Consider the following 25,447-nt stretch of genomic DNA (forward strand, 5'->3'; position numbering starts at 1 on the left):
AAAGATTTGCATGCGAACGCAGCTAACAGTCTATGAGGATCCCTAAATACTATTTGGATGCACTGAATCATGCTTAATATTACCCTTCAGTATATTTTGAAATTGTATAAAAGTCCATTTGATTCTAAAAATGTTTTGTAATTCATAGATATGGCTTGGTTGATGACATTAAAATGTTGCCACAAGCCACCATAATTAAAAAAAAAAAAATAGTCAGCAGTAATGAAGGTAGTGTGTTACTGCAGTGAGCAACAGAGTGACTGGAGCAACAGGTTTAGTTTGGTTCATACAGTATGACAATTTCAGGTGGCACTGTTTGTTCATCTCTGAGCAACTCTGACGGCAGCCGTATTGAAGTGCAACGGATACATGGTTTTATTTCTGCTGCAGCCTAATAATAAGAAACAAGTATTACATAAAGTTTTTGTTTGTTATTCAAATCTTTTAAGATAACCTTGGCCAACATAAGAAGTCACAGACCTGAAACGCTGAAGATAAGTATATCCACAGGAGTTGTGAATTTGAGAAACTACTGATGGGGCTTCGATTTACATGTCAGAAAGGATGGGGCTTTGATTTACATGTCAGAAAGTAAACATAGGTTGATCTCAACCAGATTTAGGTCCTTATGATGTGAACCTGCAACTGTGTCATAATGTGGAAGGTCTGGGGGTGCACCAGCATTATATGGTCTGCAGCTGCAGAACAAATCAGTGTAGTTGACTTGGTGGCTGGAGGCAGTGACTGTGTTGACAGTGGGAGCCAGATTACACCATATAGGCTTCATTTGGTACTTCAGTTGCATACAGGGACACAGGTTATTGTGCTGTGATGCTGCCAGAAACAGTAGATGATGATGATGATGATGTACTATGACTGCCAGAAATGGTTGTAGAGGGCTGTGAGCAATTGAGGCTGCAGTTGGTTCTGAAGCTGACTGAGCAGCTACCTCGAACTTTAGGTATGAGGAGATGCTGGCCCCAGCTTGCAGGAATGATGGACCCAGACCTGGGAGCCCACTCAGGACAGTGATCACTGTGGTATATGTGTGTGATATGGATATGTAATTCTAATTAATCATTTTTGGGCAGTACCTTTTGCCTAAGTGAGTAGTGAAGGAGTTAACACGGAATATTACGCTATAAAACATCAGCGACTGAAAATATGTAAAGTATGTTAACTTTCTGATTTCCGTTCCTGAAGTTAGCAATTATTCTTATGGCAAAAGTAGGTGCCTCTAAAGGTCTCATCAGATATACTCTGGTTTTTCCAATTTAAGTTTTTATTAGTATGCACACCCAAGAATTTACAGCTTTCTACCTTGTTTATTATTTTTTGTAGGTGAACTGCATTCATAATATGTGCATATATTTGACAGTTTGAAAATGAATGAGCTGCCTTTTTTTATATTTTTTAAAGCTGCTCCATGTGTACAAAACCAATAACTTTCACAAATACATCATTTAGTATTTTCCCTGTGGGTGCCTCATTGATCAACTCGCCAATAATGTTTGTATTGTTTGCAAAAAGGAGCAATTTTTCTGCTTATTTAGCTAAAGTAGTAGATTACTAATATAGGGCAAGAACATTAATAGTCCCACAATTGAATCCTGTGAAACACCCATTGTGATTTTTTCCCCAAGAAAATGATTCTGCTTCCCTATTCACGTTACTCAAATGTAATAAATTACTGCTCTCTGTTTCTGAAATAGGCACTAGACCAAGCTTGTCCTGCACTATGTACCTCATAAATACTTAAATTTCTTTAGTAGAGTCTTGTGATTTGAGCAATCAAATGCCTTTGCTAGGTCAGAAGATGTCAACCTAATATTTATTTAAAAATTTTATTATGTTCTCAGTGAGCGTATTAACAGTTTCCTCAATAGAGTTTCTTCACATAGAGAGGTGCAGTGACCAAAATAGCTATATACAGTTTTCAGGGTGGCATTAGTTACGTAAATATGAAAACAAAATTTTCTTATTCCTTAGGTGACTGCAAGTACTGTTTTTCTACTTGTATATATATAGGGTATATTGGAGCTGAATGTTACTATAACTTCAGCCCAAACCTCCATGGTAGCAGAAAACATATTTCTAGAGCTCTCTTAAAAGATGTTGGTATTCATTATATTGAATATTCTATATAACTCAAAAAACCACTGTTAAACTTCTGCTTATTGGCTAATATGTCACAGCTGTGAGGAAAAGAGAGTCATTTTTATAATGTGAGATACACTACCCCTTTCCCCCCCCCCCCCCCCCCCTGATTATTTCTCAGCAACTTTTTATGATATCATCAACCTGTAATTCTTAGGGATTTCTGCACCCAAATCTGTGTAGCCATCCTGTTAAACCTTGCTTGACAAGGTAATACTGGAACAGAAATGTGGTTACACAATAAGACATAATTAATAACAGTTCTTAACAGTGAGACCACACAATTTACCTAACTTTGGTAGTAAGTTGATGCATCAGACTTGAAGTGCAATGACTTGGCATGGAGGAGGTCATTCTGTTTGAGATACATCATTATGTTTGAGTTCAGAATATCTTCCAAGATTCTACAACAAATGGATGTAAAGGTCAGTAGTTTTGTGGATCACCTTTGCTACCTTTCCTATAGACAGGTGTGACCTGTGCTTTCCTCCAACTGTGGGGCACAGTTTTTGCTCAGTGGATCTACAATAGATCATAATTGACAGAGGGACTAACTCAGCTGTGAATTGGGTATAATATCTGATAGAGATTCCATCGTGCCCTGGGGCTTTGTTCAGTTTTAATAGTTTCAGTTGTTTCTCAACGCTACTGACACTAATATTTATTCGCTCATCTTTTAAGTGGAACAGTAATTAATTTGGGGCAACGCTCATGGGTTTCCCTTTGTAAAGGAACATTTTAAAACAGAGTTAAGCAGTTGTGTTATTGCTTTGCTTCTATCAACTTCAATTCCAATCTCACCCAGGAGTGACTGTACTCTAACTTTGGTGCCACTAACAGCCTTTACATATGACTGGAATTACGTTTGGTTTTGTGAAATATCATTTGACAATGTTCTGCTGTTATGGTAGTCACTGAAGAGGTCACACATTTTTCTCATGACTGCCAAGCATGTTTAGTTCCGCATCTATCTCTCTCTCTCTCTCTCTCTCTCTCTCTCTCTCTCTCTCTCTCTCTCTCTCTAGCTAGCCCTATGCTATGTTTTATACCTATTGTGGTGTATCCGCTCTTTCCTCACATGGTTCTTTACACTGACTCCATACCATAGAGGGTCTCTCCCATTATGAACTGTCCTAGTAGATACATATCTGTCCAGTGTATGGTCAGTTGTCCATTTGAACTTGTCATAATTCCTCTTCAAGCTTCTGTCCTGAGCTAAAAGTTTCAAGTTCCTCATTGAGGTGTGGTACTATTGTTTCTCTGTCTAGTTTGCTGAACATACAAATTTTTCTGCTTGTTTTAGTTGCTCTTTCTGTTGTGGTAATCATTTTTGCTATAGTTGCCTCTTGGTCACTGATCCCCATTTCAATGTGGACTTCCTCAAAGAGATCAAGTATGTTTGTTGCCATTAGATGTAATGTATTTCCATCATGAGTGGGATTCTGAACTATCTTTTCTCAGTAGTTTCGTCCGCAGCTCGTGGTCGTGCGGTAGCGTTCTCGTTTCCCGCACCCGGGTTCCCGGGTTCGATTCCCGGCGGGGTCAGAGATTTTCTCTGCCTCGTGATGACTGGGTGTTGTGTGCTGTCCTTAGGTTAGTATGGTTTAAGTAGTTCTAAGTTCTAGGGGACTGGTGACCATAGCTGTTAAGTCCCATAGTGCTCAGAGCCAACCTCAGTAGTTTACCAAGAAAGCATTTAGTAAAGCTTCACAGGGTGCCTAGTCATGCCCCCACTAACAAAACTATAACTATCCCAATTGATTGTTGGATTTTTAAAGTCTGCTCCAATGATTACAGTATCATTAGTGAACTTATCTACAAGCGAACTGGTGTTTTCTGTAAAGTTTTTGGTTACATCATAAGGAGATGTGGTGGTTGATAGAAGGACTCTATTATAATTTTTTGCACACCCTTCATACTTTATTTTTTTTATTTTATTTACATGTCAAGTTCCGTAGAACGAAATTGAGGAGCAAATCTCCAAGGTCATGGAATGTGTCAGTACATGAAATTACAACATAAAAGTAATAACAGATAAAAATAAAATGTTTATAAACCTGAAAAAAGTCAAGCCATAAGTATAAGTAAACACAATCAACAATTCAACAAGAATCAGCTTAATTTTTCAAAGAACTCCTTGGCAGAATAGAAAGAGTGACCCATGAGGAAACTCTTCAGTTTTGATTTGAAAGTGCTTGGATTACTGCTAAGATTCTTGTATTCTAGTGGTAGCTTATTGGAAAATGGCTGCAGCAGTATACTGCACACCTTTCTGCACAAGAGTTAAGGAAGTCCAATCCAAATGCAGGTTTGATTTCTTCTGAGTATTAACTGAGTGCAAGTTGCTTACTCTTGGGGATAAGCCGATATTGTTAACAAGAAATGACAGTAAGGAATGTATGTATTGAAAGACCAATGTCAAAATACCTATACTCATGAACAGGGGTCGACAAGATGTTCGTGAACTTACACCACTTATTGCCCAAACCGCCCATTTCTGAGCCAAAAATACCCTTTTAGAATGGGAATAGTTACTCCAAAACATAATACCATATGACATAAGCAAATGAAAATGAGCAAAGTTGACTAATTTTCATGTCAAACGATAACTCTCTTCAGGTACTGTTCGAACAAGATCCTGAACTTGAGCTTTCCACGACAGTTTACTATCAATCTGAACGCCTAGAAATTTGAACTGTCCAGTTTCACTAATCATATGCCCATTCTGTGAAACTGAAACAACAGGTTTTGTTGAACTGTACGTTAGAAACTGTAAAAACTGTTAGTTTATTTTCTACAAGCCATGAACTTAAATCATGAAGTGCACTATTTGAAACCGAGCCAATGTTGCACACAACATCCTTTACTACTAAGCTAGTGTCATCATCAAACAGAAATATTTAGAGTTACCCATAATACTAGAGTGCATATCATTTATATAAATAAGGAACATGAGTTGCCCCAACACTGAACCCTGGAGCACCCCCACTTGACTGTACCCCATTCAGACCCCACATCACAGCCAATCTCAACACTGTGAATAATGACCTTTTGCTGTCTGTTGTGAAAGTAAGAGGTGAACCAATTGTGAGCTACTTCCCGTGTTCTGTAATGGTGCAACTTCTGGAGCAATATTTTGTGATCAACACAATCAAACGCCTTAGTTAAATCAAAAAATATGCCTAGCATTCGAAACCTTCTCTTTAACCCATGTAGTACCTCACAGAGAAAAGAGAATATAGTATCTTCAGATGTTAAACGACTTCTAAAACCAAACTGTACACTTGATAGCAAATCATGTTATATAAAATGATCAATTACCTGTACTTACACAGCCTTTTCAATAACTTTAGAAAACACTGATGGCATAGAAATAAGTCTACATTATCCCTTTCTTCCTTTTTATGAAGTGGCTTTACTACTGAGTACTTTAATGGTTCAGGAAACTGACCATTCCTAAAGGAAAAATTACAAATATGGCTAAATACAGGGCTGACATGTGCAGCACAGCACTTTAATATCCTGCTAGGCACTGCATCATATCCGTGAGAGTCCTTAGTCTTCAGTGATTTAATTATTGACTCAATCTCACCTTTGTCTGTATCACAGAGGAGTATTTTAGATGTCAATCTCGGAAAACCATTTGCCGAGAGAGTTGTATGATTCCCTGTAGAAACTAAATTTTTATTTAATTCACTAGCAATGCTCAGAAAGTTATTGTTAAATACTGTACATATATCTGATTTATCAGTAACAGAAATATTTTTATTACAAACTGACTATATCATTGACCTTGTGCTGCAGACCAGACACTTCCTTCACAACTGAGTCTTGGCCAATCCCTCAATCTTCTGTGTCGGTGGATATGAGGTTTTTGTCCATTGCAACAAATACACCAGTTCCATTTCCCATTTGCCTATTCTTTTTCAAGATAACCTTAAACCTTCCCCAAAAATCTCATTGCTATCAGTTTCAGCCTTCAACCAGCTTTCTGTACCTAGTATTATGTGAGCTTCACTGCTTTTCATGAGCGCTTCACACTCTGGCACTTCGTTGCAAATGCTCCAGCAGTGTATTTTAATAGTCTCACCCTTGGGAGACATTTCTTTGGATTGTACACTGATACTTCTGGGTTTCCCACAGCTATCATTAGCTGGACTGAATGGAGAGTTGCCTAATCTAAAAAAAAATCTTGTGCGCATCCCACTTGGTTAGCTGCCTCCGATGTGTAGTGCACCCCTGATCTATTTAATTGGGGGCACCACAATTCTCAACCCTATGTCTTAAGTCTAGGAAGTCACAGCCTAGCTTGTCACAGAACCGTCAAAGTCTCTGGTTCAGGCCTCCAATCTGACTATGAACCAGGGGGCCACAATCTATTCTGGGGATAATGCTGCAGTTGCGAGCTTAATTGAAGCACCATGAGCAAGACTGGTGTTCTTATCTCTCTCTGCAAGTCACTGGAATGATCAAAGTGTGACCGTGGAGCCCAGCCAATTAACAGTTTAGAATAGTAACTGTCCTTATCACAGATAAGGTAATGAGAACCCTAATTGTTGTTTCTGACCATAGTCTCAGATTTGAAGAACACATTGTAATGCCCTGTGAGATTAATATACAAGGCCGAAGTATATAGAAAAGGTTGGAAAAAACAAGGTGGCCTCACAAGGAACTCCCGACATACATTCTATACCTGGCTGGGCTACAAGTTGTCAAGAGGAAATGGTTGTCAAGAGGAAATGGCCACACCTGCATTGCTGCTGTGTCAGTGACAGTGAATAACTCTCAGTACAGTTAGTGAAAATTAATATTCTGTACAGCAGTGATTAATGGACCAAGGAATTCATGGCTTTCCAACCTTGCCAACACTTGCTTACCATTTTTATGTAAAACAGACAAAGATGGACACCCTTTTATTCTAATGGTCCATCCACTAAGTCCTCTACAGGGTAACTCATGTCTGCCATGAACTGATCTGGAAGAGAAGAAGAAACTGAGTGAGGATGAGATGAGAAATGCTCCCAGTTTTATTAGCTTGGTTTGAGAAAAACTGTGAGACAGTCTAAGTCTGCATGTTACCAACTGTCTAGTGACCTTGGCGACAGCACCTGTACCCACCATTTAAGCTCATACCTGGCCATTGTCGAGGCATTCAGTTGACACTCACTGTGCATGCTGGTGAGGAGTTTTTAACAGATGAGCCACTTTCAAAGTGGGCATTGGTCACTTCTCATTAGCCATCATCTTGTCGGTTGTAATTAAATTAACATCTAAAGCTGTCAACATGAAACTTCGGTTATGTTGACTCATGTACTGGTGAAGTTATTCATAGTTCTTTGGTATTTTTGCCAGATACAATGTCCAGTGAAGAGCTCTGAGGCCTATGCATGTACAGATAAAGGCAAGAAAATAAAAATAGGTTGGACACGGGCTGTGCAAAAATCGGATGGCAGTAGGGAAACAAGCTGTGAATTGGAATCCCGAGGCCATTGCAGAAGAGGAAGACCAAGGGTAATGTGGAAGAGGACACTGTAGAGAGAAGCAACAGGTGTGGGAAGGACACGGGGAGAAGTGAAGGGAATGGCACAAAACTGATTCCACTGACAGTGCTTCATCAAAGCCCTGTGTGTCCAGTGATTGGAATGAAAGGACTTGTAAGTTAAGTAAGTCCACGTTAATCAAACTGATACTTTGGGAGCAGTTGACTCGTGTACCAGAGGAAGTTATTGATAGCTCTTCTTTATTTCCAATGCAATGAAACATAAAATGCAATCAAAAAGTTCTTTTTTAAATATCTGAACTAATTATTATATCAAAAATTAAATTACATGACTATATTGCTTTAATTATTATTGATATGATAGTTTACGGGAAACTGTTGATATTTAAAGTGCTGCAATTGGTTGTGGCTAAGTTGGTAGACCCCATGGCTGCTTTCAAAGGTGGCTGTGCCTTTGATGGGATGGGAAATACCTGTGACAGGAGTGGAGTAGGGTGTAATGGGATGACGTGTGGGGAAGGCCTTGGATCTAGGTCTTTTTCAGGGATCTGAGGAATGGGGCAAGATATTGGAAGCAGGGTTGAAATAGGGATGGGAAAGCAGTAGTTTGGGTGGACAGTGGAAATCCACTTATCCACTTGATGAGGGATGGGGAGGATATTTGTCATCTCAGAGCACGATGAGAGAAGGTTGAAACCCTGGCAGAGAATGTGATTCAGCTGCTCCAGTCCTGGGTGGTACTTAGTCACGGGGGGGGGGGGGGGGGGGGGGCACTCTTTTTGTGGCCAGTCATTGCGTATGTGAGGGATGGTAGGTGGCTGGGGAAACAAGGCATGGGAGCTCTATTAATCAACAATATATGGAGGATAAGTTTGCTGTGTGAAGGTCTCTGCTAAAACCTTGGAATATTTGCTTGTGTAACAACCATGTTCCATGGGTGACCAGATTGTATGGAAGGGACTTCTTGGTGTGGAATCAACAGTAGCTGTTGAAATGGAGGTATTGTTGGTGGTTGGTAGATTTGATGTGGACGGAGGTACTGATGGAGCCATGTTTGAGGCAGATGTCAAAATCCAGGAAAGTGATTTGGTGGGATGAGGAGGACCAGGTGAAGCGAATGGGGAGGAGGTGTTGAGGTTATGGAGCAATGTGGATAGAATGTCCTCAGTCCAGTCAGGAAGATGTCATCAGTGAATATGAATAAGATGAGGGTTTCGGGATCCTGGGTAGTTAGTGACAGCACACAGTAGCAGGTCGGGGTAGAATGACTAGAACAGAGGGGTGAAAAAGCTGTTTTTCAAGTGGTGAGGATGGTAATAGCTCTACCACTGGGGTATTGTGGGTTCAGTGTACTGGCAAGGCTTATGGGAGAAGAATACAAGGAGAAAGTGTCTCCAGCAAGAAGGCAGATGGCTCCAGGAAGCTACAGAAGGTACAGGTGTGCGCCTCTGTCCAGTGACACTGCCCAGTGTTGACCCACACCTCCCATGTTTCATCTGCATGATCCTTACTGTCCACAGTGGCAAGAAGTGGGGTCACAAGAATGGCAGTAACTGCTGCCCTAGTAGTGCCAACATCTTCCACGACTGGCGTACCTCGGTAGTGCTGCATCACACACGGGGCAGCTTTACGCCTTTGTTATGCTGCTGACAGAGCAGTTACGTCCTGCCCAGCTGTAGTGAGTGGCAGGCAGCTTAGCGGCTAGAAGAGCATTGGTTCCACACTCATCCCATCCTGCACTGGCCTTACGCAGGAAGAACATTGATGACTTTACAGCGGTATCCAATACACAGCAGACACCAATTTGAAGCCCAGCTATGTCAACATCCCGGCTTTTATACAAAACAAGGCAGGTCGTCTTGCAGTTGAGACAACGTATGTGGTCCGCCAAGCACCATCAAAATGTCTCAAAATGTTGGTTATTGCCCCAGCATCAGGGTTATGGTTGTGGAGCTGCTGGCATGGCGTAAGTGCTGAGCTTGCAGGTGTCGGCAAGCGTGTAGTGTTCCCAGCTTTTGCGCGTTCCACTGCAACGTGAATGGGTTGGCATGGGATGGTGCCATGAATGTGTGTGTAAGTGTGTTTCTTCTAAATCTGATGAAATTCTTAGTCTGACAGCTTAGTCTACTTTTCAACGTACTTTTAAATGTGCCTGTTGCCTCTCAATACCTCCTCTAGGTGGTGAGCAGCAATTTGGCCTAATTCATATTGTTGTTCTCCAGTCCGAATTTTCCTCTATTCGGTTTTTCCGTATTCTTTAGTTGCGACATGTTGAATTGAATTATTGACCCTCCTATAAATGACACTTAATGTAGGCTGTTTGTGGAATATTTATCTACTTTATGCCTGTCATGTTTTCTCAAAAAAATGGTTCAAATGGCTCTCAGCACTATGGGACTTAACATCTGTGGTCATCAGTCCCCTAGAACTTAGAACTACTTAAACCTAACTAACCTAAGGACATCACACACATCCATGCCCGAGGCAGGATTCGAACCTGCGACCATAGCGGTCAAGCGGTTCCAGACTGAAGCGCCTAGAACCGCACGGCCACACCGGCCGGCTCATGTTTTCTCAGAATAATCAGAGATTCAGGTGGGTAATTTTCCAGCTCACAGAACAAAGAATGTTTCTAATAGTTTCATAATATTGCAGAAGTATTTCAGATAGTGATTTCATTATATCCTTTTGACAGGGCAGTGTGGAGAGATCTGCCTGCTCAGCAATCTTCTGATTACAAATATTGAATTAGTAAATTAACCTGTGCAACTCAGTCTTCCTTCAGAAATGATTTTTCACTTTTGAAGTTTTGCTGTACCAAATTATGTATGAGAACGGATGCTGTGTGATATCAGATACCCATCCTGTGACTTTTATCGCAGTATGTCGTGTAGTATTCTGATGGAAAAGTGGAGATGACAGTGATAAACATGCCTTATTCAAGATGTCTTAGCAAAAGTGAAGAAGCGAGTGATGTATATCCTCATACTTTTATTTTTATTTGTTAATGATTGAAACCTGGTAATTAAGGAAGGCAGGATTGGGTTACGATTGTGGACGGGGCCCGAATCAATTACTATTGGTTTGCTATGCACTCATTTATTTTAATAAAAAAATTTTGAAAACAAGCCAATGAGGTTGCAATCAGAATTTTAAGGTACGTAACCACAATCACAGGTGAAGGCCTTTAATGCGAAAAATTGCAATTATTTAAAATTTAACAAATACATATCATACAGACAGCCAATAATTTTGAAGACAAGCCAATGTGGTCACAGTCAGAATTTTAAGGCAAGTAATCACAATCACGGCTAAAGGCCTATAATGCCCAAAACGGCAATTATTAAAAAATTTAGCAAACATACATAAAATACAGACAGCAAATAATTTTTGAAAACAACTCAATGAGGTCGCAATCAGAATTTTAAGGCAAGTAACCACAATCATGGCAGAAGGCCTTTAATGCGAAAAATGGCAATTATTTAAAATTTAACAAATACATAAAATACAGACAGCCAATAATTTTGAAGACAGGACAATGTAGTCGCAATCAGAATTTTAAGGCAAATAACCACTATCAAAGCTGAAGGCCTTTAATGCCCAAAATGGTAATTATTAAAAAAATTTAACAAACATACATAAAATACAGACAGCAAATAATATTTGAAAACAAGCCAGTGTGGTCGCAAACAGAAATTTAAAGCAGTAACCGCAATCATGGCTGAAGGCCTTTAACTCAATAATGGCAGTTATAAAAATTTAACAAATATACTGCCAAACGGTGAATGGCATAGCAAAAGTTAATTTAAAAAAACAAACAACAGGTGATACAAATGATGGTAACTTAATAATACAATAATAAAATAAAACACAAGGGCCAGTGACAGACGGTGCTCCAGGAATCGACCTCTGAGTAGGTCACACCAAAAACACTTTCACGAGTGAAAAGAAAGGCAGCCAAGAGTTGCATTCAGATCACAAGATGGTAACTGGGACTAGTGGCAGTCTAACGAGTGACTAATGATAATCTTGATGAGGCTACCTGACATCCAACAAAACAAATGCAAGGTGTAAAATTATGCCAAAGCCGGAACCGGCGGTCTGGGCTCTGCCCACAGAATACTGTGCTTAGAGCGCCCAGAACAAGAAGGAATGACTACCACTGAGGTAGAAGAACCCCATCCAAACTACAATCAAGAAGCTGTCAAACTTCCACACCTCACAGGACAGTGGTGGCAAGGTGAGGAAATGTACACTGCCATTACATACACTAACCCCCAGGGCAGGTAACTGGGGCGTTAGCGGCCACAAGATAGAAAAATACCGTTGTTTGATCTTAACAATGTAAGAAGCTGAAAATCGTAAATAGTAATTAGAAGTTCAGGAAGGCTAATCAGATCCGCCTTCCCCAGTTACTCCACTCGCAGCAGTGTGAACCCAAGTCACTGGAGAATTGCGAGATTTCACAATGGTGGAGGTTTCTCTATGCGAATTGCAATGGACTTAACTTAAACATGCAGGATCCGGTTTCAAGGAGGTCGTGCACCCTCGTGACCACTGCCCTTCGATCCAGCTGTCCATACACGCTGCCAGCAGACCTGGCGTGTTGTCGCTCTGCATGGACATGGACCTCGCTGCTCCTGCGTCCCCAACCGAACTCCACACTCACACCACATGGAAGAAGGACAAGGTTGTCCCAAAGATAGGGCAGCAGAACTACATATTGATAAGTGCCGCTGCTGCCACTAGCAGACAGGCAGTGCTTACGAAATCGAGTGGCACCAGTGAACATGAGAAGAAGACAAACAACGCAACCATGCCAACTTATCGATACGGTCTGGCAGAAACCTACATACGGCACCAACACGAGCCTCAGCACGGCTAAATGATCAATAACACCAACAACATATAGCCTCATAATTTGGAAAAAAAAAAAATCAAAATATGAGATTGTCAAAAGTCACTTTCTTCTGTAAGGGTCAATTTTCCAAACAATTTACTAATTTTCAAGAGCAGCATAGATCAAAAACTACAAAATCTAATTTATTTACAATATTTTATGCATGCTAATCACAGATACTGATTTTTAAACACTCATAGTTGTTTGTCGGAATGTTAGCAGTACATCATTTTAGTACCACTTTCTGTCATGTTATTGTAAACAAAAATGTCACAGTATCCTTTGAATATTCACATTTGCTTGTTCTGTCTTTTAGGCGGACACACAATATGTGTTGCTGTAGACAACAAGGCTGTCCAGTATAATACAATGCAAGATCTGCGTTCTTATCCTGTGACAATATTACTGTACGGAAACATACTTTTCCTTGGAATGGAATCAGGTAACATAAACAACACACACTTTATGTAATAATTGCTTCAGTACTTTTTATTTATTTTTAATGCTTGGAAAGCTAATCATGGCAGATTTGGTAGCAGAATATGTTGTACTGAAAGCCAACTTGTTACTTTCTTCAGTTAGAGGTTGAAGTTTATCTGCGTTAAAGGCAAGCAGTACAGTACCTTCAGCAAAAGAAAGGTAGTTCAGATATATTCCATTAACAAGTAGTCCATCTTCTTTCCTCTGGGTTTAGAGTCTGAAATTTTCCACTGTTGCTCTGGATAGTAGTTTTTGTGGCGTGGAATCTTCATTCAAAGTTTCCTCTTTCAGTTTTGAATTATCTGCTATCATGATGAAGACTGATAGAACTTTAACATTTTGTATATATTCTTCAGTGTACTGACATAAATTAGAAAAAAGTGCCTTGTTTCTCAAGGGCCGTTACAACAGAATTTGTTATAATTGAGTCAAAAACTGTCTTAAAATCTTGAATTCATACAAAATGGATATTCATATTCATTGTTCTGTTCCATAATTCCATTCACAACTTGAAAATTGTCCATTGTGCTGCATGACTTCAAAAACAAGCTTGTTCCTTTGCATAACTGTGATCTGATGCTTTCCCTGTTCTGTTAGTGATCATTTTAGTGAATATGTTGTGCAATACTGGGAGGAGACATAAGTCTGTAATGTTTTATTTCTTCTCTTTCTCCTTTAGTGTGAAACAGAATAATTGCAACATTGTTCCAGTTTTGGAGAATTGCCTTCCGCTGCTGACATTCTGTAAATAATTTTGAAGGATCCTTTTGTATTATTTTTCTTCCAACTTCAACCATTTCTCTTGAGGCACTAGCCTTACTTCTTACTTCAATGACTGGTGTTACTTTCAGAGTATCATTAGCTTCATTAATAACTATCAGTGTTTCGAATCTCTTGATGTCTCATTGTTGTGTCAGGTGTGAGCTCAGTTCTGGAGCCACTCAGTATCACAGTCATTGTAACTGAGTATGTGATATTCTTTTTGTACATGGCCAGAGTTGATTTCTATGGTGATAGATCTGATTTGGTCCTGCCACAACATCAGACATTTGATGCCCTCTTTGGCCATAACCATGTCCGGTGTCCACCCTGGCTTCAGCTGGACTTTCAAGCCCAAACTAGATTGTCTCAGCAGTAATAAAGATATGTTAGGTAAAGCTAGGCTTTCAATGCCGGACACAACAAGTCAAATAACGTTTGTGGTCACCACCCATGTAATAATCTGGTGGAGGTCAATGACTGCTCCGATCAGGGTGCACCAATGCTATACCAGGAAATGAGTAAGGATGTAGTCAGAGAGAGTTGTTGACACAAACTTCTGCATCTGATAGAAAAAAAAATCCAACACTATTGCATATATCATTGTATTGGTACAAGTGACAGGAATATAACTAGTATATCTCATAAGTGCTGTTAATTTGACATGACCGATCCGTTTTGGAATATATGTAAATTATTATAGTAAAGTTTTAAGTAACGAAACTTCCTGGCAGATTAAAACTGTGTGCCGGACCAAGACTCGAACTCGGGTCCTTTGCCTTTTGCGGGCAAGTGCTCTACCAACTGAGCTACCCAAGCACGACTCACGCCCCGTCCTCACAGCTTTACTTCTGCCAGTACCTCGTCTCCTACCTTCCAAACTTCTGTAAAGTTTGGGTAGATCAGTTGGTAGAGCAGTTGCCCGCGAAAGGCAAAGGTCCCGAGTTCGAGTCCCGGTCTGGCACACAGTTTTAATCTTCCAGGAAGTTTCATATTAGTGCACACTCTGCTGCAGAGTGAAAATCTCATTCTGGAAACATCCCCCAGGCTGTGGCTAAGTCATGTCTCTGCAATATCCTTTCTTTCAGGAGTGCTAGTTCTGCAAGGTTCGCAGAGAGCTTTTGTAAAGTTTGGAAGTTAGGAGACGAGGTACTGGCAGAAGTAAAGCTGTGAGGACACGGCGTGAGTTGTGCTTGGGTAGCTCAGTTGGTAGAGCACTTGCCCGCAAAAGGCAAAGGTCCCAAGTTCGAGTCTCAGTCTTGCACACAGTTTTAATCTGCCAGGAAGTTTCATATCAGCGCACACTCCGCTGCAGAGTGAAAATCTCATTCTGGAAAGTTTTAAGTAGTTTTGCAAAGAGTAGCTATGAATTGCTTACATCAAAATAACTAATATCTTTCCATCGTAAACTATTGTATAAAAACAATAATACACTAATTCTGTTGATGATAATGTGAGGTGGGTGGGTTATGGGATGCTACTTTGTTATTGACTTGAAGGCAAGAAAAATATTTACAGGTGAACGTTTATAGGGGTATCAGTACAGCAATCATTGTTGGTGGCATCAGTCATTACATAGCTTCCATACTTTGAGCTAATATGACACAACTGGGCTGGACTGGACCACACATCTAACAACTAACACTCTCCCAGATTTTGCGAAAGTGTGTCCCACAGGATAATAATATTTATGGTCGTTAGACAGACCTTTGGCTTTTCATTAAATTACAAACGAACTACAGTGGCACTTGCAGCACAGGTCGGGTTGTCATTGATCAGTGAGATAAATCCTTTCCTTGTCTTCAGCTGCCATTATACAGATACATTACAGAGTCTATGACAACTTGCCATTCAAAAGTGGTATAAGACTCATATATCTTCTACAGTTTCTTTATTGGTTAATGAAATATAATCAGTTTCACTTTTAATTCTGTTTAATATTTGCCAAGTACTTTTTCCCCTGTCTGGAACATTGTTTTAGAGCAAACATGTTCATGGCAAATTCTACTAATGTATGATCTCTGTGATTCTTGGTACAAAGCTTGCAGTGGACAAATTTTCCTTCTGTTTTGCTCTTGCTTTCACATTAAAATCTCCCATTAGCATCCTGTAGTATGATATATCAATTTATCAATTATTATAACTCTTTGTAGAAATCTTCTATATCCTCTTCAAAAGGTGAGCATATTGGTGCACAGACCTTAAATTTGCTTGTTTACATCAAAGCCTAAACCTGACTTTCCTTAGTATTCTGTTCTTCTATAGTAAAGCTATTGTCCTCATTTTAATTTTGTTTGGTCTTCATTTTTTGCCATATTTCTGATAATCCTTCTATATACCATTTGATCTACTTTGATTTCTCTTCCAAGTACACTAACCTATCTTCATTTCTATGGTTCTGCAAAGTATTGGTCCTAAACAAAGATTAGTAGATGCATTTAGGGTGTTAGGGTTCTTATAAGTGTTTATTTAGTCAAATCTCATGTTGCAAGGTGTAGACAAATGTTTTGTTGGGTGTTTCACATGGCCTGAAGCAATTGTCTACATTCCATTAGTTCATTATTCTTTCAGCTTGGCAGGAAAACTGACACTTCAAGAATTTGTAAGTGACTGCAGGACTTTCAATAACCCTACCCATGGTTAACCTGTCATGGTTGGAAGATTTTTGTGGATATGTTAGCAGATGTAAACTGTGACAGAGTTACACTCACATCAATTTCATGTTACATGTTATTATGCTCTCTTGCATAGTCAGCCATATTTGTGGCACGTTTTGATTTTCTTTGTCACAACTTTTACTGCCACCTCTGGGCAGTTTTTCCAGTCATGCTATTGCAGACATTTCCATATTTCCTTGTGGAGTAGCATTTTCAGACCTTTCTTATACCTTTAAATATGATATATACACAAACTTATGTTTGGATTTTTTTATTTCACTTCCTTTTTATAGTTGTTTTCTTTCAGTAGTTCTATGTCCTGTTGTGGTGTATGTGTTCCTAATACAGAAATATGCTTAATATTTATGTCACCTTGAAAGATATTGTATCATTTCTTTATTTCTTTTTTTTCAGGGGATGTAATTCTTTATTTCTTTAAGGATCCAGAAGATCTGTTGAATTTGGATTTAAAAAACCACCACAGACGCTTTTCATTCCAGCATAGTCCTGTTTCAGCTCTTGACATAGTTGAGTACGACACCTGCACTGCAATAGTAGTAGGAACTTTGAAAAATGTTTATTGTGTTAATCTTGTGTATTAAGTATGCACAGTACCTGTAAGCTCAAAGGGACTATCAGTTAAGATGTTCTGTAATTATTTTCTCTGTCTGTGAGAAGATTCAGTGTTCCCTTAAATTTATTAGTCAAGATTATTTATTCCAGAAGAATGTTTTTGTTCTTAATGTTTTTTTACTGAATTTGTGTGTGTGTGTGTGTGTGTGTGTGTGTGTGTGTGTGTGTGTGTGTGTGTGTGTGTGTGTGAGAGAGAGAGAGAGAGAGAGAGAGAGAGAGAGAGAGAATTTGTGTGTGTTTTAAAGAAAAGTTGTCCTTTTTTTTTTTTATAAATAATGTGGTGCTAAGAAAATATGTAAATAGAGAGACCAGCCTAACAGCACAATAAAAGTAAAGCAATATTGTCTGTTTGCTCCTTTCCCCCTGAGTCTATCCTCTCTAATAAATCTGTATCTTTGCATGGGAGAGAAAGTACCATGCTCAGTATTTTCTTTGTAGCATCTCACCGAAGTTTTTTTGTTAATAATGCATGTGAGATATCTAGGAACTTTATACAAAATAGCTACTGCTTTTGAAAATTGCTTTATTTTTATTTTTAAAGAATGTGTATGTAACTGATTTATGATGGCTATGTATGTAAGACAAACACTGACATCTTTAATTCTGTCACTATATTTTTATAACCATCTTCATTGATGCACACACAAACAATGAGTTCAAATTTCGGTGATTTATTATGCATTTGAATTAAATATGCCAATTTCAGCTCACAGAAAACTCTTCGGGAGTCACACACATTGCAGAAGTTTGCTAGAGGGGGATGAAATTTCAAAAAAAGGTGGTCAGGTGGAATGACTACTGTCATACTGAGTCAGTATAGAATATCTGTAGACAACAATCAAGAAAAGGAAAAAGCAATTGGAAACTGTATTGAAAGACAATTAGTAGTATGCAGGTTATTAACATAAGCAAGGAAGTTGGAGAAAATGATGTGGAAACACTGAACTAATAAATTAAAAAGCATGTTAGTACTCCAAATTACTTGAAATGAAGTTAAATGCTGTATGTGGTTTATCCAGCAGTAATGTATCTCCTTTTTCTCACAGCAACAGAAATTGCTTCATTCAATTTTATAAAGCCTAGTGGTGTCTGCTATCATCCATTCATAAATTACTTGCCAGGCAATATCATTAATAGGCCAATGAAAGAATTGTCTGAAATGATTGATATGGAAATTTTCATCATGCTTATAGTTTCCAGACATCAATAAACAAAAAGCAGCAAAATGACTGTGTAAAGTTAGTTAGTTGTATCACAAGGAAAACTCACATGGGGAAAACTAAAATTATAAGGAGACAGAATGGCTGGCAAAAGCTTACCTTCAGGAGGCTAAATTCCTGTTGGACACCTGTAAATGTAGAAAAGCTGTTCCAGCTTTCAGAACTTTTAGTTCCTGCCACAGAGATAGGTAGATGGTAGATTAGAAATGAGGGGCAGTTCACACAGACCCAAGGTTGAAAGGGATGCACCTATTTTTGGGAGAAGGTGAGACAAAGATGAAGGTCTGTTAGTTACTTACGTTTTCCAAAGATCATATTCACAATAAAAATTATAATGTGTGGAACAAGATTGCATAAACAATTTAAACAATGTATACATATTTAGTAGTTTGATGTAGGAATGGTCTATAGCCTCTATGTAATTATTAAACATGGTAATTACCACTTACAAGTGCCAATTTTTTAAATTTATTGTAATTGCAATTTTGAGTATTGCTCATTTTCAAGCAAAAATTATAAATACAGGTATGCATTCAGTCATAAATACAGCCATTATTTCAAACTTCAAATAAGTATGATGGTGCCTGACCACAGAATAAACTGATGTACATAAGGCTAAGCCAAAACCACAATGCCAAAGGAGGTAAGTAAACTTTATCATATTTTGCAGAAATGAAGTTCTGTTTAATCCAATATAATTCAGTTTCACTTTAATTCACACTGATTATTTATGTCGAGTACTGAAATCAAATGAATATGTGCCTCTTGCTCCAGGTTCAGGGACTCCTCAAAATGATATTGAACACACCATATTTACACGAGTATAAAACAACCCTGATTGTAAGATGTCCCCTTTTTTTAACCAGGCTTTTCGAGAAAAAATTATTTTTAACATATTCGGACTACTCAAAATTATGAACTTTTTTATTGACATAAATTATATGAATAAAATGTTAACATTATACGTATTCCAGATTTATGCCCTTTATTGATTTATGCATTTTCATAGTGCAAGGGGAAATAAAATAAATGAATAGAAATGGTTTACATAATTTTGTGGACTGTTTTCTTGTCTGCATTTTTCACTTACTAACCCTACCATCTGTCATATTTTTTAATCATCATCCTAATAGCATAGCTCTAAAATTTATATCTTCATTGTCACAAAAATGTGGTGGTTTTTTCTGAAGATGTTGGAGTTTTTGAAGTTGTGGTTACCTTGTGGGCCTGAGAACACAGCTGTTTTTATCTGAATACATACTGGATTTCACTTCTGTGCTGACTTGTGAAATGTTACAATGCCTCTTGCTTTCAAACTTATTGTCTGCCTGCCACTCTCTCATTGGCTGCGTAGAACCAGAAGATGACACATCCCCTTTCATTCCCGCCATATGCATGGTGAGCATCAACAACATTGCAGTGCAAAACACTCAAGTACTCCAATGGTACCTGTCTAGACCTTTACCATCTCCTGCAGAAATGAATGCTGTTGTAGTGTATCTCTCCAATTTTAAAGTCAGTTCAGTTCTGACTACAAATGGATTCAAGTAAACTGCAGTTTAAATGTGGTAGATGTTCCTGAAAGGCAAAGTGCACTATATACATTTCCATTGTTGGCAACATGATGTCATTTGCTGCTCATTTGAAGTATCCTGAACTTTGAACACTTCAACAAGAAACACATGAGCATGTAGTTCATCTATATTTAAGAGCACAATAAATTCAACACAAATGGACTTTGTTGACTGTCAAAGCAGCAAGTAACAAATTTTGAAATTCTTTCTTAACAGGGAAATAAGTTCACAACCAAATCCAAGTAGTTGGAACAACAAAAGGAAGGCTTTCACAGTCAGAGTTCGTTCTCTACTAGTTGACTACCAAATGTTTAAGTCCTCACACTCCTTGAGCAGAGCACATTAGAATAGATTAACACTTAAGTTACAGTATGTACAAGTTCACAGTCTCTACTGACTTGCCAAGTGAGTCTTACAGAATATCAACTGGTCCACAAGCAGGGTCCAATGTCCCTGGTGGCAGCAGTGGCGGAATGGTGAGCGGTACTGGATCCGGAGCAGACTTCCTCTCTTGGCTGGCTTCTTCGTAAATGCTGTGATCATCACAGATATGTTCCTAAATGCCCACATGTTACTCTTGTTGCATCTTTTCTGTCTTTTCTATTAATCCAACCTGGTAAGTATCCCAGACTGATGAACAGTGTTCCAGAATTGGTCTTACAAGTGTTTTGTAAGCCACTTCTTTTGTGGATGAATTCCGTTTCATTAAGACTCTTCCAATGAAGCTCAACCTGACATCTTCTTCTCCTACAATCAATTTTATGTGATTATTCAACTTTTAGGCCTTTCTGATGTCCAAATAATATCTCAGCTCTGCATTTTAAAATCTTTTAAACACTGTTTTTGTTTTGCATAATGTTTTGTCGTACTTTTGAGCCACTTAAAGTGAATGTGTTATCAGTTTCTTACATTCATTTCTCAATTTATTGGAAATGGGAGCAGTAGTTTATGCTTTCACATACATTTTTAACTATGGATCATATGTTGTCAATTACATTATTTCTTAAAAAGAATTATTGAGAACTATCGATAACTTACAGTTGAAAAATAATGTAATAAATGACACATTCAGGTTTCAAATGCCTAAGGATTTTTTTTTAGCCATTTCACCATAAACTTCTCTAGAGGTGGTGTGTCTTTTTCAGAGACCAACAATAGTCGGCCATCAGATTAATGGTCCAACCTCCATAATACCTTTTTTCAATGTCCTTTAAGTCTTAGTGAAAGCATTTACCATTTTCCTCACTGTAAACTGCAAAATTGTGAGGAAAATGATCTGTGTGAAAATGTAAAAATACAATTTAACACTCATGTTGCAGCCATGAACTTAGAAAGTTTCCAGAGCTTTTTTAACCATTTCCTTGTAATATGGACTCAAGTGGTTACCCAAAAAGCTTTCGGTAACATTTCTGAAGCTTGTCCAACTTGTTTCTCGACTTGGGTCATAGTATTCTCAAATTGTGAGTCATACATTAAGTTTCTTATCTGTGATCAAGTAAATACATCAGCCGCATGTTTTTCGTAACTCATAGTTGTAAACGTCATGCAGTTGTATTTGAAGGTATTACAATTCTCATCCATTGCACAGTCAAGCTGGGACATAATACCTAATTTAATGTGCTGTGAAGGGGGTAATATTTTGGGATGTTGCACAAGTGGCTCATGTTTGACATTTATGGAGCCAGCAGACAGACATTTTTGGAGTGGCTGTTCTTTCCATTGCCAGTGCTAATTCCTTGCATGACTGTTACATTTGGACAAGAAGCAAGGGGGTTTGGTATAGCCAATTTGTAAATCTTGTAACAGCTTAACTTAAAGTTAATGTACTGCCACATAAACATAACATTTTCATACGTTTCGTTCATGTGAATAGAAAGGGCAACAGAAATAGATCCGAGGAGATTTCCATTGTGGAGTAACAAACCTTTTAAGCTAGATTGTGAGGAATCAATAAAGTCTCCACTGAGAGGCTGGATAGTTCACACTGAGCCGCTCTACCAGTCCTGGTATCTCATTGCAATGAGCCGTGGTGTTTAGAGAAGAAAGATATGATATCCTTTTTCGTTTTTGCATACCATGCAGAAGTTGTCCCAAGTGCAAGCATATTTTTGAATTTGATTCTTGGACCTAACGCTCCTGCACTTTCTTTTGCTTAGTTCAGTTCACTGATCAAGTCATTAAATTTTGGCTGTGTAAGTAACTCTGGTGCAGCAGCACTATCACTGGGCTCAAAATCATCACTATCTGAATGTGATATAGCATTTTTATTACTGTACGACTGAGTGCTTGTTGTTTGATGTGCTACTGGTGGGGAGGATGTGGATAGAGTAAGGTCATGAGGCACAGGTCTCATAGTGGATCATATATTGGGATGCACTAGACTCTTCTTGTTCCTTGTGCAGTAAAGTTTCACTTGACAAAAACAGCAGTCATCACTGTAATTCAAGGGTTCCTTTCGCAACACGAGTATGGCAAATGGCATGCTTTTTTCCTTGCCATTCATCTGTAACCTTACCTTCATTACATGTGCTACACACTGTATACAGTGTGAGTGTTTTATTCTGGTCACCAAACTTCATGTGAAAATTCTATGATGATTCTTCATTGTTTAAGCACAATGTATATCCCACAAATGTAATGAAACACATTGGCGCCATTTAAGCAACTATTGCATAAATGCTGTGGAAAGACGTCAGTGATGGACATCACTTTCTCTTCTCCATATAGAAACAAAACACTACCTACAGCATCATCCTGAGAAAACTAGAAATATATCAAGTTACAGTGAAACAAAATATTCCTGGAACAAATTAAAATATATCAACAGGCTGTTCAGCAATAGCACTATATTACTACAAATTATTTAAACATATGTATAAAATTTACAATCGCTATAAAACCTGGCAGGATAGTGAGAAAGCTTGCATTTTTGTTTTCTAGAGAAAAAAATCTATTGAGAAAGTGTTATTCATTGTTAGACATAGAAATCCCTGCTGAGCTATATCACATCATAATACAAAATCAGTAGTACTTCTCCAAAAAATTTGTACAAACTACAAAACTGTCCATCTGTAAAGCATCTACCTTTCTGAGTCTTGTCTCAAAAAAACCATACACAGCTCTCCACCATATTGTGCATGTTAGCACTGATGTTGTTTTTGTTGACCATTTTGGCCCGCAGCTTTGTGTAAAATGGATGGTGAATTGGTGGTATGAAGCACAGTAAGTCTGTAAGGCTCACATGCTTTGTCTTCAGGTGCATATGGCTTCAAGAGAGTTCTTTTGAAAAACAACTTGTGTGTGCTTCCTCAGCGACTGTAGCCTCAAATCTAGTTCTCTAAAATCCAGTTCTTTGTTCACTGACTATGTATAAAACAGTTTTGTTGGTTCTCTTTGCTTGAAAAGCATTCACTGTATGCTGCACATGCAACTATTGTTTTTGTACTTCAGAAGAACAGAGACCAGCAAGTCATAAAAAGTCTATGGACCTATCAGTTTCCTCTTCATAATGTTCAAGATATTCACTAAGTCATTAGAAGTAGATGTAATATGTTGAAATACTTCCATATCATAATGAGGGTATAGAAAGAAACAAAAAGCTTGAATTATCCTTTTGTGTAGCATTTATTGGTTTATACTGAGGTTGGTGCTGTCTGGGCATGGAAATAGTGATTGTGAGACTACAATAATAAATAGTGTATCTGTAAATAATGATCAAATGGCAGCAATAAAACAACCCTGCCAGTCAGGTTCTACTAATACTAGGAAGAGAAAATTAAAATTTCATTGGTCTGTAAATACTGACACAGTTTCACTTTTCTGGAAGAACTTACAGTATGAAAAATAGGAGTATGTTCACCAGGGGCTCGAAGTAGATAGAAATTTAAATATTTCTTAAAAGTTTTTTGCAAAATTATGAGTCAAGTTTTCCTTCATAATGGGTCAGGGAAAATGACATTGGAAGTCAGGGCCAAGAGTAGCTAATGTCTGAGATCAAAGTATCTTGGGCTAGGAAAGCTTATTTAATGCAGAAAACTAGCTTAGTATAGAAAGACAAGTGCAATACAAGCAGTATTGTAGAGTTGTTATTGTGTTATCAAATAGGCAAAAATGATGTACTATGCGCAAAAAATTCAAAATTCCAGGAATGAGGTGAGTACACTTTGGAGCATTATTGCATAAAATGAAAACTTGGTGCAGCAAATTATATTCAACTTCCTGATTACAGTAGCAATAAGCGAGAGGATTTGAAATTCAAATCATTCACTACTAAATCCTGTAAATTCTTCTGAACAATGGATGAAAACATAGAGACTGAAAATGACAAATCCATTAGATTTACTGTGGCAGGCATTGCATACACCACCACCAGACAGCAGTTTTGCCAAATCGTCTGATAGAGAGAGCGGAAAAAAGCTGCAGCTATTCTGGTTGTGGTGGTATTATTTCTAAGATTCTCTAATCATATGCTGAGTTTATAGTGCCACCCTTGAGTTATCTTCATAACCAGTGCCGTGTCTCAAATGTAGGGTTTGCTGGGACTGAGCGGCATAACAAAAGTCTTAGCCAGTTGGCCGTAATAAGGAGGAGACTTCTGACCTAACTGAGATGTGACAATCTCTGGTGTGAAAGGTAAAAGGCTGGGAGGGAATTGAAGTAACTCTCCAAATCGTTAAACAATCTGAGATTTGTTCAGAAATAATGTAAGCAAATCCTAACTGCTATGGCTGAGATGCTTCCATTAAGTGGCCAAGTCTGATACAAAGACAGTGAATGACAAATACCGTTCCGTCTGTTCTAACAAAAAATGACCCACATAACTAAACTAGAGTCCTACAGCTACTGCCTAAATGCATGTCAGTTCCTGTTATTACTTCTGCAATGAACTCTGGCTCTCCCGGCTGCTTGCGTGCAGCACCTTGCGTCCCCTGAGTTTTGTTCACATTTCCCCCTCAACCCATCAGCTATTGCCATGACATAATGTCAGCCGGGCTATTTGCCTCCTTATTGGCTGTATTATTTGCACTATTACTGAGTGCTTCTTCAGATGCTGGGAGGAGAGGTAGAAATGACGTAGTGTTGTCCCCATGTGATTATAGCTTTTAGATTGTTACCAACCGCAACTGCCTGTCTGCCAGCGTGCGTCTGGGCCTGTGGCCCCTCTTGTCATGCCCAAAGACTGTACTGTTGCCTCCTCTGTTATTAACAGTTGCCCATTTTGTTATTACTAATGTATTTCAGACTTGGCTTTACTCATAACACCGGTAATTGAGCAAGATTCATTACCTGAGAGACTTAAGTATGCAGTACTAACTCATATTTGTAATAGTGGAGATAAACAAGTGAACTTCAATTGTAGACCAGTCTCCCTTCCCATGTTCTCAAAATTTTTTTAAGAAGGTAACTTATAATATTCAACCACCTTTCTGAGAATAGAACAGCAACAATATGGAATGGATGGATTTCTACTTGGCACATAGAGAAGGCATTGAGTTACAGACAGGCTGAATAAAAGAATACTAGAAATGTTTAAGCTTTGGATAAAGTCCTTCCTCAGAAAAATCACT

General features: G+C 38.5%; 1 protein-coding gene across 1 annotated transcript in view; it reads left to right on the top strand.

Moving 5' to 3' along the window:
* LOC126412141 (uncharacterized) overlaps positions 1–17,692 on the top strand; it is a 98,417-nt gene extending 80,725 nt beyond the window's left edge. The window contains exons 6-7 of the mRNA XM_050081593.1: positions 12,874–12,999; positions 16,868–17,692. Of these exons, the coding sequence (XP_049937550.1) occupies positions 12,874–12,999; positions 16,868–17,055 (314 nt within the window). The 3' untranslated portion in view covers positions 17,056–17,692. The remainder of the gene's footprint in view (positions 1–12,873; positions 13,000–16,867) is intronic.
* Positions 17,693–25,447: the final 7,755 nt, after the last annotated feature.

This window comes from Schistocerca serialis, chromosome 7 (assembly GCF_023864345.2).
Source record: "Schistocerca serialis cubense isolate TAMUIC-IGC-003099 chromosome 7, iqSchSeri2.2, whole genome shotgun sequence".
NCBI lineage: Eukaryota > Metazoa > Arthropoda > Insecta > Orthoptera > Acrididae > Schistocerca > Schistocerca serialis.